Source organism: Myotis myotis, unplaced genomic scaffold (genome assembly GCF_014108235.1).
Source record: "Myotis myotis isolate mMyoMyo1 unplaced genomic scaffold, mMyoMyo1.p scaffold_m19_p_11, whole genome shotgun sequence".
NCBI classification, from domain to species: domain Eukaryota; kingdom Metazoa; phylum Chordata; class Mammalia; order Chiroptera; family Vespertilionidae; genus Myotis; species Myotis myotis.
In genome coordinates, this window is record NW_023416315.1 from 7,480,919 (window position 1) to 7,497,510 (window position 16,592).

The 16,592-nt window shown below is 42.5% G+C and overlaps 1 protein-coding gene across 8 annotated transcripts; it reads left to right on the top strand.

The window, feature by feature from the left end:
• The first annotated feature begins 955 nt into the window (after positions 1–955).
• On the top strand, positions 956–15,674 carry KBTBD2 (kelch repeat and BTB domain containing 2). Of its 8 annotated transcripts, none has more exons than XM_036327377.1 (4): positions 956–979; positions 9,970–10,473; positions 11,533–11,698; positions 12,979–15,674. In XM_036327377.1, the coding sequence occupies exons 2-4, from the start codon at positions 10,304–10,306 to the stop codon at positions 14,485–14,487; spliced, it is 1,845 nt and encodes a 614-aa protein (XP_036183270.1). In that variant the 5' UTR covers positions 956–979; positions 9,970–10,303; the 3' UTR covers positions 14,488–15,674. The 8 variants fall into 8 exon arrangements, with proteins under 8 accessions (XP_036183270.1, XP_036183264.1, XP_036183263.1 ...); XM_036327371.1 differs by lacking the exon at positions 956–979 and adding an exon at positions 1,016–1,154; XM_036327370.1 differs by lacking the exon at positions 956–979 and adding an exon at positions 1,261–1,517.
• Positions 15,675–16,592: the final 918 nt, after the last annotated feature.

Genomic DNA, 16,592 nt, shown 5'->3' on the forward strand with positions numbered 1-16,592 from the left:
AAACTGTGCCAAGTTCATCAAACCAGCGCGGGCCACAGCCTTCGGCTGCTACTAAGGCTGGGCTTTGCATGGCAGAGCTGAAGGCGCTCCTTGGAACTTGCTGGGGACGGGGAGCGGGGCAGGTAGCGGTGCGCATTGCGGCACAAAACCATCTGGAACAGCGGTCCTCAACCTGTGGATCGCGACCCCTTTGGGAATCCAACGACCCTTTCACAGGGGTCGCCTAAGACCATCGGAAAACACATATATAATTACATACTGTTTTTGTGATTAATCACTATGCTTTACTTATGTTTAATTTGTAACAATGACATTGGGGGTCACCGCAACATGAGGAACTGTATTAAAGGGTCACGGCATTAGGAAGGTTGAGAACCACTGGTCTGGAAGCTTCGCACGCAGACAGCCCCCCCCACCCCCCACCCCCGCACCCCGACGGTTCCCTCTCCGGCTGCGCGGACTGGTACCGGTACCTTTGGTTTGAGACCGGGACACGAAGCCGATCTGGAGGACACCGGGAACACGAACGCGCTCTGGGCAGTGGAGGGCGTGTTTGGCGAGAAGGGGCTGAAGGGACAAAGCCCGCTAAACAGCCGCCCGCCTCCCCCATGGTCCCCGGGTCTGGTGGAGTCTGGTTCTCGGTCCCGACCCACCCTGCAAGTTCCCACAAGTCAACGGCTGAAAACGGCCCACGGCGTACACTCCGCCGCCTCGCTCCCCGGATTTCCCAGCAGCAAGACCCTCGGGCCTCTCCTTCCACGCGCGTAACCGCCAGACGCCCGCCGCCGGAACCCCAGTCGAACCAGCCCCGTGCGCCCGGGGGCGGGGGCCGCCAACCCTCCGCGCACGCGCCCTCCGCTGACCTTTCCCGGGAAACCCCTTCCCGGCGCTTCCCCGGCGCCGCGCGCCGCCCCCGCCCTTCCTGCTGCTTCCGCTTCCCTCTTCGCGCCTGCGCGGAGCGGGTTGTTTTGGCTTTCCGGTAGGATCCAGCCCGGGGACGGGAGGGGGAGCCGGGGGCGGGGGGCTCGGGAACCCGGGAAACTGCGAAACGGCCGCCTGAGCTGCTGGCGCGCGCGCTGCGAGGAGGAAACCCCGGCGAGGCTGGCCCGCGGCCCGGCCCGCGCGTTCCCGGGCGGCGACGGGGGCCGCCAAGGGTGAGAGCGCCGCAGGGGCGGGGCGGGGCGGCGGGCCGGGCGTCTGGCGGCCCCGGCTGACGAGGCGGCGCGGGCGGGCGGCGCGGCTCCCGGGGGAGGAGCCTGGCGGCGGTCGGGCCCCAGGAGCGCGCGGCGGCGGCCGCAGAGGACGCGGGTGTCCGCGCAGCACGGGCCGACCGAGCGAGGCCGCGGGAGGGAGCCGAAGGCAGAGGCGGCGGCGGCCCCAGCCTTCCTCGGCGGGAGGCGCAGGCCAGACCCCGGCCGCCGGAGGGCCACGCCCCCGCCCCGCCGCGCCCTAGGGGCCCGGGGACTCCGGAGCCGCCGGCCACCCCGGATCCCTGCTGTCGCGACCGAGGGACGCGGGTGAGCAGGCGTCGCCGGCGCCAGGAGAGGGGGGCGGGCGGGGGCCCGCCGCGGCCTCTGGCGGGACCGGGGGCGGAGGGCTGTGGCGGGACGGGGTTGGCCCTTTGTGGCTGGGCGGGCGGGGGGCGGCGGCGGCGGCATCTTTCAAACCCGAGACGTTTCCGCCGCGGCGGGGGAGGGGCGAGGGGCCGACGCCGCCCTCCGCTCCCCGAGGCGGCCCCTCTGCGGCGGGGCCGGGGCCGGGGCGCGGGCGCGGCTGCGGGGGCGTTTCCGGCCCGGCCCTCGCGGCTTTTCGCCGAAAGAAAGCCGCTTCCCTGGGCGCCGGCGACGAGCTCCCGGGCGGCGGGCCGGGGGAGGGCCAGACCCGCCGTGCGGGCGTCCGTGCTCGGGGCGGCGGCGGTGGCCACCAGCCGCCCGGACGAACAGAGGTCCCCTTGTGAGCCGCTAGCGATTGTTCAGGGAGAAAGCAGGCGCTGCCCTTTGAGACGGGGAGTCGTGTACGTGTTTACTTTAGGCCGAAATGGGTAACTCGCTGGAACTCGACCACCGACCGCCCTCTCGCGCTGGATTGAGAAACCGTGGAGTGGAAGGCGACCCACTCGTGGATGAGTAGTTGTTTCGAGTTCGTTTCTTTGTATTTGCTGGCTGAGCAGTCCAAGGGGCCTTTATAGCTGGCCCAAGGGGAGGAACGTACGCCCCGGGGGCGCAGGTCTCTGGAATTGTCCGCCGCCGCGGTGGCCCCTCCGAGTGGAACAGCAACAATCCGGAGGGAAACGCGGCGCGTGCAGGGTCTGCGGGTGGGAAGTGGCTGCATCACTGGGCCGCGGAGGAGCGCAGGCTGCAGGGCGGGTCACGTGCTGCCTGTACAGGAGGACTCTGTCTGTCCGTCCGTCCGTCTGTTTGGCTCCCGAGCGCCCTGGTATCCGGAAATACAACCCCCTCCTCGGCGGGGTCTCACCAAAAGTGCCTTTCCTCCTAATTAGCAGGGTGCCGGTTTGTGTGTTTCTTTCCTCTGAGTGGTGATCGTGTTTTAGGTAACCTTTCGTAAGGGCTTTTTTCCCCCCCTGACGTTGTTTCAGGACTTTGTCTCTGACCTAAAAAGTCCATTGAAAAGTAAAACCGGGCCATCCTTGTCCAGTCTCGATGATGTGGAATTTTGTTTTTCTTTCCATCCGCCTGCTACCTAGTGTGAAGCTGGCTTCTTCACTTTGACCTTTTGTTGGTCTAGTGCTTTTTGAAGGCCTTTTCGGTGGGGCCCTGAGGTCCTCCAGAGGTGGTCGCTGGTCCGTACGCCAGGACTCGCGCCGCGCTGTGGGGCATGCGTCAGAGCCCACACTTGCACACACGCTGCTGTTTCCTCCGCACAGTTCTGTAGGAAGAGTTGTGCATGATGTAACTCTTCTACCCTTTGGCTCTCATCGGAAGCATTAGCACAAAATGTGAGCATTAGTTATTTACAGGTGGGAGTAAAGGTGTCATAGGACTTAAGTCTACACTCTTCCATAGGTTTTCTTTCTCTCGGTTAATGGAAATAATGAGGTGTTTCATACCATCCAAACATTGAACAATGCATGTGTTTAAGGTGGATGGTCAGTTCCTGGAAACTGGAATGCAGCTTTATTTCACACATTTAGAAAAGAGTTGTTTTTCTCCTTGCCCGCATTGCTAAGACCAGGAAAAAAAGATTGATCCTGCTGTCATTCATAAAGTACATGAATGAAAATGCCAAAGTCCTTTATTATATCTCAGTCTTATCATTTTCAGTTTTGTGGCATTTGAATAGAGCAACTAATATTTGAATAACTCAATATTTGAACTGACAGATTGATTTCAAATAACTTTTAAAAGTATGTGAAGGTTACTCCTGGTTCCCTTGCCAGGTATTTGCAGTACCTAGATTCCTTTGGTGTTGGAAGAAGGGATTATTAAAAGAGATTTGGAGAAAACATAATCATTTTATGAGAGGTGCTGTAAATTTTTTTCCCTTTCTCTATACCCACACCTCTGACACGTGGTTGCATGCAGTAGCTTCCATGGTAGGCAGAACATTCTATTCCTCAGTTTGCCCTTTATTTTTTAAAGAAACTGAGAAACATCAGTTGTAATCATTAAGTGGCTATGCCCCTAATGACCTCATGAGTATGTTTGTATAGCTGGGAAATACTTTCTTCTGCTATTGTGATTGAAAAGATCATTGATTTGGTGGAAAATGAAATCCCACTAAAAAAGTTAGGGTCAGTTTCGCTTTAGCGAAATTTAGCTAAAGCTTTCTTTAGTCACCATGCAGAACTGAGAGGAAAAAAGTAATATCAAAAATAAAAAGACCTACCACCCATAATTATTGTGTCATAGATGGCGCCTCCTTTATGTTCTTGTTTAATTTTTTAAAAGTATAATTTATTCAACTTGTGGCCTGAATTTACTTAGGAGTTCTGAGCATAGTTTACTTGATGGAGCCATGTAGTCTTTCCAGTGTGGTTGGAAAGGAGGAACATGGGAATAGACCTAAGCTCTGAATTTGATTAGAGTAGGGGACACTGTACTGAAATTTATCAAACTTGGTAAGTGTGTTTGTTTCTTAATTGGTGTTCGTCACAGCTCCAAAAAACTCTGTGTAGTGGTTGACAATTCAAAGACTAAGTCTTCCGAGCATTCTCAACTGTGAGGGTTGTTTTGATAACTTGAAAGCAAACTATTTCTGGCACCAGTCTTTTGTTCTCCCTCAAGAGAGGCCTGTCTCCTCATTGAAGTGAGGAAAGGCTTGTTTTATGACTGGTGCCTCCCTGGCCCTCATTTCCTTTTTCTGTACTGGCACCAGCCTTCTCAGGATTAGTCTTTGTTGAATTAGTTTGTTTCATTTGTACCATCAAAAATACTCCCTAAAAACTTTGAGCGAACTTCTCTTATCTAAAATACCGTTCACCCAGGGTGAAATGAGAACTGTGTTTAAGTGCCAAGACCCTGTAATTGGGACCCCTAAACCTGGTACTGGTGTGGAGATTCAGGAGTTGGGAAAAGGCTACAAAAAGCTTCACCAGTGATGCATAAAAACAAAACAAAACCCAATTGTATATATTTATATAGTAGTGCTGTGTGTCAGTCACTCCTCCAGCCTCTTTATAAAACTCATTTAATCCTTAATTCATTGAGAAGAGCTTATTTTTATCCCTCATTTTACATCACAGAAAGTAAATAACTTTAAAAAGGTCACACAACCAATAAGTTGCCAATTGGGCTTTCAACTCATGTAATTTGGCTTCACAGTTTTTGCTCTTAATTTTTTGGCAATATTTAACATCCAGAAAGCCTTGGATTCTTTCCAATAGAAGTTTTCAGTCTTCCGGGTTGACAGTGGTAGCAATGGAAGATGCAGCACCACCTAGGTTAGTAATACACAACTTGGAGGTGCTTCTGTACAGGTGATGGCCTGTAGCCCATTGTGGGCCCTTCTCTCTATCACTGTGTTTGTTGTCCCTGCCTTGTAATTTCTGTGCAGTCCTCGTTTGCACCCTTCTCATTTTTTTATCCTTCCTTTCTTTTAACATACACAGCTCAGTTATGATTATTTAAGGGAGAAAAACCAGCTGCAGTAATTTTCCCTAAGAGGTGTTTCAGGTTTTTAAGTAGAATTATATATTACTATGGATTGCTGACTGATTTAATCCTAATGATCATTTAATAACAGAATGTTTGGTTTGAAATTATTTTGTGTAGTGAAATTCACTCATTAGAACCTTGGAAGCTTAGACAAAGTATATTAGAACCTAAATTTTATGTCAAAGTACATTATACTTTATTAGTTCCTGAATTTCATTATATTATGTTTGTATGACTCCTATTTCTTATTTCTTATTCTTACTCTAGTTGACATTTTAAAACCCTTTATTAGAGGTTTTAAAAAAGGGATATCTTATTCATACTAAATACAAAAAGTATTTAACATATAGTAGGTGGGGAAAGCAGTTGTGTGATTAGGTGTGAGATGTTAAAATATTTCAGTTGAAAAGAAAAGTGAACTATATACAGGTTAAAGAATTATATTCAACTTTGAGGCACTTAAGTTTTGTGGCTTTTTCCTTGTTTTTGCAATCTGAAGGGAAAACATAAGAAAAACAGTTTTTTTTGCTTTTAAGTAATTTTATTTTTTCTACTTTTTGTTACTTTAATTTCCCATAGTACCTTGGCAATGCTGAAAATGAAAATAAAAATACAAGGATGTATTTAATATAATATGTATGAGCATGTATCACACCATTTGAGGGGGCAGTTCAGACAATAGGAACAAACCTAAGGAATGGACAGGATATCCAGATAACTCTTGTCACTGATTTTTAATATTTAATCAAGAAACAGTCTGACAGCAGAGATTGGTATATGTGGCCTACAGCCCGTAGATAAAGTTTTAGTGAAATAATCATGTCCATTTGTTTAAATATTGTCTATTGCTTTTTGCAGGCTATAATAACAGAGTTAAGTATTTGGGACAGATACTTTGTGGCTTACAAAGCCTAAAATACTTTGTCTTTGTAATGAGAACAGAATAGTACTCCTTTTGAAAGTTTTTTTTAAATTAGATAATCATTTGCATATATTAATAAATTCAATAGGTGTTCAATAAATTTTTCCTTCCTCTGCAGTGTGAACCACTGTTAGCAGTGGGGCCAGGTGCCAGCTACCTCCTTTGCTCATACAATTTGTCTTATGGTAAAGAATAAACTTTCTTATCTGTCAAAAGTTTGGAAATGAAAGATCAAAATAGCTAGATTTCAAGATAAATGTTTCTTATACCCAACTTGGCTTGCTTATTATTTACCTGTTCACTTCTTTTGGCTATTTAGTTTGTCTAGTTTTATTTTAAAACACCCTTTTTTAAGGGACAGTCATGGTTTTGGCTGTAGTCTATACTAAGAATAAATGCACTTGGTGTGTTGGCACTGTAGTGGTTGGCCACTCAGCCTGCTTACTTATAGTTCAATGACCAACACTTACTAGAGAACTCAATAAACATTTATAAAGATAGATTTCAGTAGCCATTAATTTATAATAGAAGATTAAGTAAACAATTTCCTTGATACCTGAAAATTACTTTGAAGATGCTAACGTCTACAGATAATAGGATGTAGCACTTATTTTGAAGCGAATTTTAATATAATTCAGTGATATGACAGTATATTTATTAAAAGGAAAATTTGTATAATGTGTCAGATCATTAATAGTTAAGTAATATAGTACAAACTGTGAAATGTTTTAGAGCATTTAGGCCAGTGGTTCTCAACCTTCCTAATGCCGCGACCCTTTAATACAGTTCCTCGTGTTGCGGTGACCCCCAATTTCATTGTTACAAATTGAACGTAGTTAAAGCATAGTGATTAATCACAAAAACAATATGTAATTATATATGTGTTTTCCGATGGTCTTAGGTGACCCCTGTGAAAGGGTTGTTCGACTCCCAAAGGGGTCGCGACCCACAGTTTGAGAACCGCTGATTTAGGCTATCAATTTCTGTTGTTTTTTAGGAAAGAAGGAATCTTGTTATAGAAAATGTTCATGTTACAGGCATTTGAAGGCTGTTGGTTGGTCATCTTAAACTTAACTTTTCACATTTTTTAGTTAATACATTTTGAAGTCTATGTTCCCAGTAAGTCATTTAGATATCACATTAAGTAAACCTTTATTTACCTAATGTGACATCTAAATGATTTGCTTTTTTCTGTCTATTTTAATATTAAGGTATACTGAATAAAAATTATCTTAGGATGAAATTGACCCTAAATTACGGAAGTAGCGGTGTATAAATCAGTGATAATGAGGATTACATAAAGTTGGCGAACTGATGCTCTAAAAGCAGTCTTCAATTATTTTAATAGTTTCATATGTAATTTTAAAAAAAATCTAAACATAAATTAAATGCGACCCAAAAATGTCATTGCAAAAAAAATCAGGTCATAGCAGGAGGTTAAAGAAATTACTGGAGTGAGCCTGTATAGCTAGCCTGCAAGGAATTCCGGGGGCTGGCAGTACAAATCCATCCTGGCCTTGGCGGCCAGTTCCTACCACCTGGTTTAAATGTGGATGGAGATGATTTTGGGCCCTGCAGCTAGTGTTAGAACTTTCAGTTTATTAATGCATGCATTTCTGTAAGATAAATTCCTAGAGATAGAATTGAGTATTAAGCATTTATAATGCAAAATATTATACTTATGTAATATTTCACTTGCAATTCCGAAATTCAGAAAGCTCTTAAAACCAAGTTTTAATAAAGCTTTGCCTATGAAACCTGACCTGAAGTAACATGAGGCTATATATAGTATTATTTTTCACACTGTTCCTGTTTCCTGCAGTAAGGATAGTAATGTTTGATTATGGGGTGCTGCCCCATACTCTTTGAGAGAGCCTTGTAATACATGATACATGCACCACATTACTCTATAAAATCTGAAAATTCTAAATTCCAGAGCATATCTATCCCCAAGAGTTTTGAATAAGGCCTTGTAGGTATGTACCAACTTAGTCCTCTATAAGAAAGCTCATTTTCCACATTCTCACTAACACTAGGCTTTGCTGTATTAATATGTGAAAATAGCCAGTGATTTTAGGTTTTATTGGCCTTAGAGTTTGTAGTAAATAGTAGAACTTAGATTTATAGTGCAACTCCCAGATCTGGAATAGCAAAGTCATTACTTAACTGACCCAAAGTCACATTCTACCTTTGCATCTGTTTGAGTTACTTCCATAGTTAACTTGGCTGGGAATTTACACCAAGTTAGCAGTTTCTGTAATAGTATATATAGTTGGGCAGGAAGTACAATGTGATCTCTTTGACACATGAATGGTATTTCATGAGTGTTAGTGGATCCAACCATGCTCATATTTTAGGTGTTGTGTCAGCCACTTGACTTTCTGATTATGGGAACTAAGAGTCATCTAATTAGTTCTAAATTAGCTATTACTAGCTTTCTGTGTGGGTTTCCTCTCTTTTCCTTATTTGTAATTTCTTTGTAATACTGCAGTAATAAATATTATTTCAAGAAAGAGGCCCAGGGCACAGATTTGTGCACGTTGAAAGGAAATTAATTAGAAGAAATATTTTAGAGGCTGGAGAAGGACCGCAGGAGGTTGGCTCCAGGGCAGGTCTAGCCCAGTCCCGATCAGCCAGACCCCAGCAGCAAGCTAATCTACCGGTCAGAGCGTCTGTCCCCTGGTGGTCAGTGCATGTCATAGCGACTGGTTGAACAGTTGAATGTGGTCGGACACTTAGCATGTTGGGCTTTTATTATACTAGAGGCCCGGTGCATGAAATTCATGCATGGGGGTGGTCTCCTCAGCCCGGCCTGCACCCTCTTGCAATCCGGCACCCCTCAGGGAATGTCCGACTGCCAGTTTAGGCCAGATCCTGCAGGCACCCAGGACCACAGGCGGCTTCCCTCTCCCCAGCCTGGCCGCAGGCACCGGGGACCGCGGGTTGCTTCCCTGCCTCTGGCCCAGCCGCAGGCACCCAGGACATGGGCGGCTTCCGCCAGGCCTGGCTTAGGAAGGATGTCCAGAAGACGTCTGGTCTATCCGGTCTAATTAAAGTTAAATTTTAATTCAGTGGGAGTTTTCTTTTTATAAATGGTGTATAATGTGGTTAAAATGTGGGTTTTTGTGGATAGCCATTGATTCCAACATTGTTGAAATAAGCCACTCTTCCTAATTTGAAATAAGTCATGAGGACAAAATTGCCCTCCTTTCTTGTGCATTCTTCCAGATGAATCCTCCGCAAATAGGATTTAGATAGGATTTGTATTAAATTTACACATTGATTTACTTATATAATATGGAGTCTTTCGTTTAAGAAAACATCTATTTTATCGTGTTTTTGGTTTTCCCCCCAGTAAAATTGTGTGCTCTTATAAAAAATTGAAGGAATAAAATTAATTTTAAAAAGATTTATAGGAAGGAAGCACTGTATGAAGATTAATATTACATAAACTTCCCTTGTAGAATTGAACTGCAGGCTTAAAAAATGTAGTTTATGTCTTGCAAATAAGTTGAGTCTATCATATAGTTTAATAATGTAAATTAAATACAAAGTTTTTATGAATGTGTTTAAAGTATATCCCCAAAATGAGAATCTCTGAGAAAAAGGGTATTTTTTTCTCTTAAGTTATGGTCATGTATTGCCACTAAACAAATAACTAGAAGATCTGGCTTTGTGATTCAAATTCTTTTTTTTTTCTTCCAAATTCTTTTTTAAAAACTTTAAAAATGTATACTTATTATTGCCTCTTGTTTTCTAGAATGTTTATATTTTGTATTGAAGGTAAAATTACAGATGTTAATTTTCTTCAGTCTATTTTTAATTTTAAATGTGATAGACTTTTAAAAAACATTCCTTTCCTCATGTTTCATTTTTATGGTAATATAAAGTGTACTGGCCTAAATACTGTAACTGAACTTTTTTTCTTTTTAGTTACTCCAGACGATCCACAGAATAGAGGATGTTGCCACGAAGCCTGCCTCTGTCTTTCACACTCAGCCTGCACAGCCATTGCCAAGCTGAGACCGATGCCTGTAGACTGTGCTGACAAACTGAAGAGCCTAGTTAACACAGGATGACCTAGGAGTGCCTTTCCGTCTCTAACAAGAAACTGCTCATTAGTGACAGTGTCAGTCTTGGTTCTGAATGCTGCAGATCACAGCAGGCGGGATTTCTCCTTTCTTTATTTCTGAAACATTCACTTGACCTTCCATCAGTAAGACTGACTTTTCTAATTTGCTCCAGGAGATATTAATGGAATACAGTCATGTCCACTCAAGACGAGAGGCAGATCAATACTGAGTATGCAGTGTCCTTGTTGGAACAGTTAAAACTGTTTTATGAACAGCAGTTGTTTACTGACATAGTGTTAATTGTTGAGGGCACTGAGTTCCCTTGTCATAAGATGGTTCTTGCCACATGTAGCTCTTATTTCAGGTAAGTACTTTAACCTTGATTAGTTTGTCATTTCAAATGCAGAATCATAGCTTTTATTAGGAATTCTTTAAGCATTGTTTAAATTTTAAAATGATAGATTCTTAACTTTTTACTAGTCTCCTTTTTGTCTGTCTACGTATTTGGACATTTCATATATATGCACTCAGATACCATGTGGCTTTTGTATCTGGCTCCTTTCGCTGAGTATAATGTTTCTGAGGTTCATCTGTGTTATGATACATATCAATACTTAGTTCCTTTTTATTGCCCAATAGTGTCCCATGACAGACCTCGGAGATACTGTGGATTCAGTTCCAGACCACCACAGCAAAGCAAATAGCATAATAAAGCAAGTCACATGATTTTTTGGTTTCCCAGTGCATATAAAACTTCATACTGTAGTGTAGTAGTGTGCAATAGCATTATGTCTAAAAAAAAAAGTACATATTTTAATTAAAAAATAACCTTTCTGAAAAATACTGTTAGGTGAGCCTTCAATGAATTGTAATCTCTTTGCTGGGTCTTACCTTCAATTTGTAAAAAAAAAAAAACAAAACACACCACAGTATCTGCAAAGAGTGGTATGGTATGCCAAAGTGAAATAAAACAAGGTTTGCCTATAAATGAATATTGGCGTTGTCACTCAGAATGGCGTGGTAGAATAGAAGTTTGTATAACTTTGGCACTGGATTGTACTTTCGTGTTGTCTCACTCAAAAGTTTTCCCAAGAAGTTGTTCATCAGCAAATGCCCTAAATCAGCGGTTCTCAACCTGTGGGTCGCGACCTCTTTGGTGGTCGAGCGACCCTTTCACAGGGGTCGCCTAAGACCATCCTGCATATCAGATATTTACATTATGATTCATAACAGCAACATTACAGTTATGAAGTAGCAACGAAAATAATTTTATGGTTGGGTCACAACATGAGGAACTGTATTTAAAGGGCCAGAAGGTTGAGAACCACTGCTAAATAAACATCCCATGTTGTTTAGCTTCTCTTTTTAGCTCTACGTTTGTTTTACACTAAAAGCAAAGATTTGTTTTTTCTCTCTGCTGTAGGGCCATGTTCATGAGTGGGCTAAGTGAAAGCAAACAGACACATGTACACCTGAGGAATGTGGATGCAGCCACCTTACAGATAATAATTACTTACGCGTACACGGGTAATTTGACAATAAATGACAGCACTGTAGAACAGCTTTATGAAACAGCTTGCTTCCTGCAGGTAAGCAGTTTCTTCTGTTTACATTAACTGGTTTCTTTTTTAAAAATACTTTTATTGTTTTAAGAGAAACATCGATTTTGTTCCATTTGTTGGTGCATTCATTGGATGCTTCTTGTATGTGCCCTAATACGGGATCGAACCCGCAACCTTGGCATATCGGAATGATGCTCTAACCAGTTGAGCTGCCAAGCCAGGGCTTTGTGGTTAATGTTTATGTGCCAGGTACTGTACTATATGCTCTATATAGGTTCTATCTAATTCTTACAATAATTATTTGTAGAGATTTCCCCATTTTATACATTTGATACTTAGAGAAGTAGCTACTTGACTAATAGGGTGCAAGTTTTGAATCCAAGCAACCCAACTTCTCTCCATAAATTGCTTCTAGTTAACCACTGTGGTTTTTTCTTTACTTTTTAACCTCTGTGATGTTGAATAAGTATAGTAGGTTAACACTTCTGATTCATCTGAGATCTACATTTCCTTCTTAAGAAAAAACAAACCTAGAAAACTTAGAGTGGCTAGGTTAGGTCATCTAAATGTAGATAATTTAGCCCTGGCCGGTTTGGTTCAGTGATGAGAGTGTCGGCCCCTGCACTGAAGGGTTTAATTCCCCGGTCAAGAGCATGGACTTTGGTTGCAGGTTTGGTCCTGAGGCAACGAATCAGTGTGTCTCTCTCACATCAATGTTTCTATCTCTCTCTCCCCCCCTCCCTTCCCTTTCTCCCATGCTCTATAAAAATAAGGAAATAATTAAATAAAGATAATTTATAACTATACAGAAATGTATTTGTTATTCCTTTGGTTGTCTTAGCTCTCTAGATAAGAAAGGCATATATAACTATTTTTAGTTATACATGGTTTACTGGTTTTATTTGACTATCTTGTCCATATTGATAAAACCAGATTCCAGCTTCTCAACAATGTTCATTTTCTGTACTATGATTTACTTCCATCGTTTTCATTTGGTTTTCTCAATTACACATTTTTAACTTACACGTGAATTTCCTAACGTTTTCCTTTCGTTTTTTAAGAGCCTGTTTAATGTCATACTACTGGCTCCTAAATTAGGGCAGTTAAGTAGGCCACTGGACAGGTGGGAAAAATGCAAAGCTATATGTACAGTCTTCTAATTTTATTATTACAGAAAACATCTCTTAACCAAAAATAAGTATCTAAAAATAAAAACTACAATATAGGGATCTGATTAGTATACCAGTATCTACACAAAATAAAACGTGTCTGTTCTGCCTTTATCAACTTGTTTTCTTTTCTTTTAGGTAGAAGATGTGTTGCAACGTTGTCGGGAATATTTAATTAAAAAAATAAATGCAGAGAATTGTGTGCGATTGTTGAGCTTTGCTGATCTGTTCAGTTGTGAGGAATTGAAACAAAGTGCTAAAAGAATGGTGGAGCACAAGTTCACTGTTGTGTGTCACCAGGAAGCATTCATGCAGCTGTCCCATGACCTCCTGATAGACATTCTCAGTAGTGACAACTTAAATGTAGAAAAGGAGGAGACAGTTCGCGAAGCTGCTATGCTGTGGCTAGAGTACAACACAGAAGCACGATCCCAGTATTTGTCTTCAGTTCTCAGCCAAATCAGAATCGATGCACTTTCAGAAGTAACACAGCGAGCTTGGTTTCAAGGTCTGCCACCCAATGATAAGTCTGTAGTGGTTCAAGGTCTGTATAAATCCATGCCCAAGTTTTTCAAACCAAGACTTGGGATGACTAAAGAGGAGATGATGATTTTCATTGAAGCCTCTTCAGAAAATTCTTGTAGTCTTTACTCTTCTGTCTGTTACAGTCCCCAAGCAGAAAAAGTTTACAAGCTCTGCAGCCCACCAGCTGATTTGCATAAAGTTGGGACCGTTGTAACTCCTGATAATGACATCTATATAGCAGGTGGTCAGATTCCTTTGAAAAACACAAAAACAAATCATAGTAAGACAAGCAAACTTCAGACTGCCTTCAGGACTGTGAATTGCTTTTATTGGTTTGATGCACAGCAAAATACCTGGTTTCCAAAGACGCCGATGCTTTTTGTCCGAGTAAAGCCATCCTTGGTTTGCTGTGAAGGCTATATTTATGCAATTGGAGGAGATAGTGTAGGTGGGGAACTTAATCGGAGGACCGTAGAAAGATATGACACTGAGAAGGATGAGTGGACAATGGTGAGCCCGTTACCTTGTGCTTGGCAGTGGAGCGCAGCAGTTGTGGTTCATGACTGTATCTACGTGATGACGCTGAACCTCATGTACTGTTACTTTCCAAGGTCTGACTCGTGGGTAGAAATGGCCATGAGACAGACTAGCAGGTCTTTTGCTTCAGCTGCAGCTTTTGGTGATAAAATTTTCTATATTGGAGGGTTACACATTGCTACCAATTCTGGTTTAAGATTCCCTTCCAGCACTGTAGATGGGTCTTCAGTAACTGTGGAAATTTATGATGTGAATAAAAATGAATGGAAAATGGCAGCCAACATCCCTGCTAAGAGGTACTCAGATCCCTGCGTTCGAGCTGTTGTGATCTCAAATTCTCTGTGTGTGTTTATGCGAGAAACTCACTTAAATGAAAGAGCTAAATATGTCACTTACCAGTATGATCTGGAACTCGACCGGTGGTCTCTGCGGCAGCATATATCTGAACGTGTACTGTGGGACCTAGGGAGAGAATTCCGATGCACTGTGGGGAAACTTTATCCATCCTGCCTGGAAGAATCTCCGTGGAAACCACCAACCTATCTTTTTCTACCGGATGGGACAGAGGAGTTTGAACTGGATTGAGTAATGGTTGCACTACCACCTGTATAGTTGGGAGTTCAGGAGGTGCACGCCTGATTTATGTGCTTTGTCATTTTCTTTGCTAAATAAGAGAGGCTATGAAAGGACTAATATGAGTACATAAAAATCTATCTTTGATAAATTTTATTTTTATGCCCTACTTAATATTTGCATCAGTATAATATATATCAGTGAGTCTTGCAGAAAGATATGCTTCCATAATATGAAATAGATTATCCAATAATTGTAATAATTTTATGTGTATCATGAGAGCATAGAATCTGGATTATCTAACATTGTTAGCCCTGTGTATGTACAGTTCAAAAAGTTCACTTATTAAACTAGTTTCCTGTTCCTAGTGTGGTATATCACAAATTGTGCTGAGGTTATTTTAGCATATGTATTTCGTTCCTGTGCTTCTGTTCTGAAGTCCTGGAATACAGTTTTTTGGTGTAATTAGTTCAGCTGCACTTAACACTAACGTCCATGTTGGAATAGAAACGTCTCGATCCTGTACTATAGTTGAGGAAGATCTTCCATTTTATGGTATTACACAGGGAGAGCTAGGACTGCAGGACCAGTCTAACTATACTATTAGGTGCATGTACTCTCTTTCTCTTTCCACTAACTTATACTTGTCTCTAGAATACAGGTCTTCCAATCAGCTGGTCATTTACCAGGTATGGACTTAAGTTGCTGGGCTTGCAATGAAATTTGCTAGTCCCTCATTGTGCGGGTCTGGGTGGAGCATTCATCAGTAAATGCCTCCACTTTCTGTATTACATTAACATTGGCTCATGCGTATAACTACCTGCTGCTGTTGTATTTCTCCATCTTAAAGATTCAGAGTGGGTCAACCAGGTCATTACATCTTAATTTAATAACAAGCATTACTGTAGAGTGATTGTGTAGATACCCGTTAGCCGTCAGGGTGTGTGTTTTTAACCTGTTGTGTGTGGGTAGGATTAGAAGGGTGAACTGTTCAGGAATTCTCTGCACTGGCTGTGCGGACGAGCAGGTAACGAGTGCTGCTCTGGCATTCGTCCAGGAACCACTAGCAGTAGCGGCGCTGCCCATCTAACATGAGCACAGGTGCTTCACGACAAACATTACTAGCATGTTCAACTGCATAATGTTCTGGCACTGTATTTCGAATGACATTAATTTATTAAATAAGTTGTATATATTCAGTATTTGTTTTTCTTTTGTGATGGGAATTGTTTAATGGTGTGCTTTTAGTTTTAATTTTACTGGGTCATTTTACCTTGTTAATGTGGTTTCTTCAGAATTTTGAGTATATATAAAAAATTGTGATAGGAGCCTTACTGTATCAACATAAACTACAGATAAAAAGCAATGCCTTTCAACCCTAGTTGCATGTTAGGATCATCTGAGGTGCTTTTAAACCTGGGGGTGGTGCCTGAGCCTCATTCCTAACAAAATGAACTCTAGTCTGGGGGGTGGACCTAGCCACAGTATCTATGAGCACTGTCACACAGGTGTTTCTTTTTGCAGTGCATGAGAGACATTGGTTTAGGCTTTAAATGCAGGCATGCCTTGGAGATTCTGCAGGCCCAGTTCCAGACCACCACAATAAAGCCTTTTGCTGGCGGAGGGCTTACCTTCAATTTGTAAAATTGTAACCTGTGAAACGCGATAAAACAAGGTGTGCCTGTATAAGGATTTGATTTTAGGTTATCAGTCTTCCTAACATCCTTGGTCATGTTTCCAGACTTGAACTGCCTCCCTCTACTGAATGAAGTCCAATTTCTTGTGCTTTTTACATTTTTTAAAACATTGTATTTAAGAAATTTCAACCGATTGATAAACACAAAGTAAAAGTCTTTTTTTAGATGTCTATGTGTAAAACTGATTTTAATGTTGAAAGTTCCATTTAATAAGTAAACACATTTACTATTTGAGGCAAATTATTCTGCAGAATTTCATCATAGATTATCAGAAATTGTGGCTTCGGTCTAGACTAGCACTATAACGGACTGATTTATAAAAGAACTAGAGGCCCAGTGCACAAAAATCATGCATGGACAGGGTCCCTAGTGGCTGCCCGCCAGAGGCGCCTCCACTTCCCCTAGCCCAGAGGTGGGCAA

What these genes read in the sequence shown, in the direction of transcription:
- KBTBD2 (XM_036327377.1), top strand. Translation starts at nt 10,304, where the DNA reads ATGTCCACTCAAGACGAGAGGCAGATCAATACTGAGTATGCAGTGTCC. An exon ending in ACATGTAGCTCTTATTTCAG is followed by an intron (nt 10,474 to 11,532) that starts GTAAGTACTTTA and finishes TCTCTGCTGTAG; the next exon opens with GGCCATGTTCATGAGTGGGC. An exon ending in AAACAGCTTGCTTCCTGCAG is followed by an intron (nt 11,699 to 12,978) that starts GTAAGCAGTTTC and finishes CTTTTCTTTTAG; the next exon opens with GTAGAAGATGTGTTGCAACG.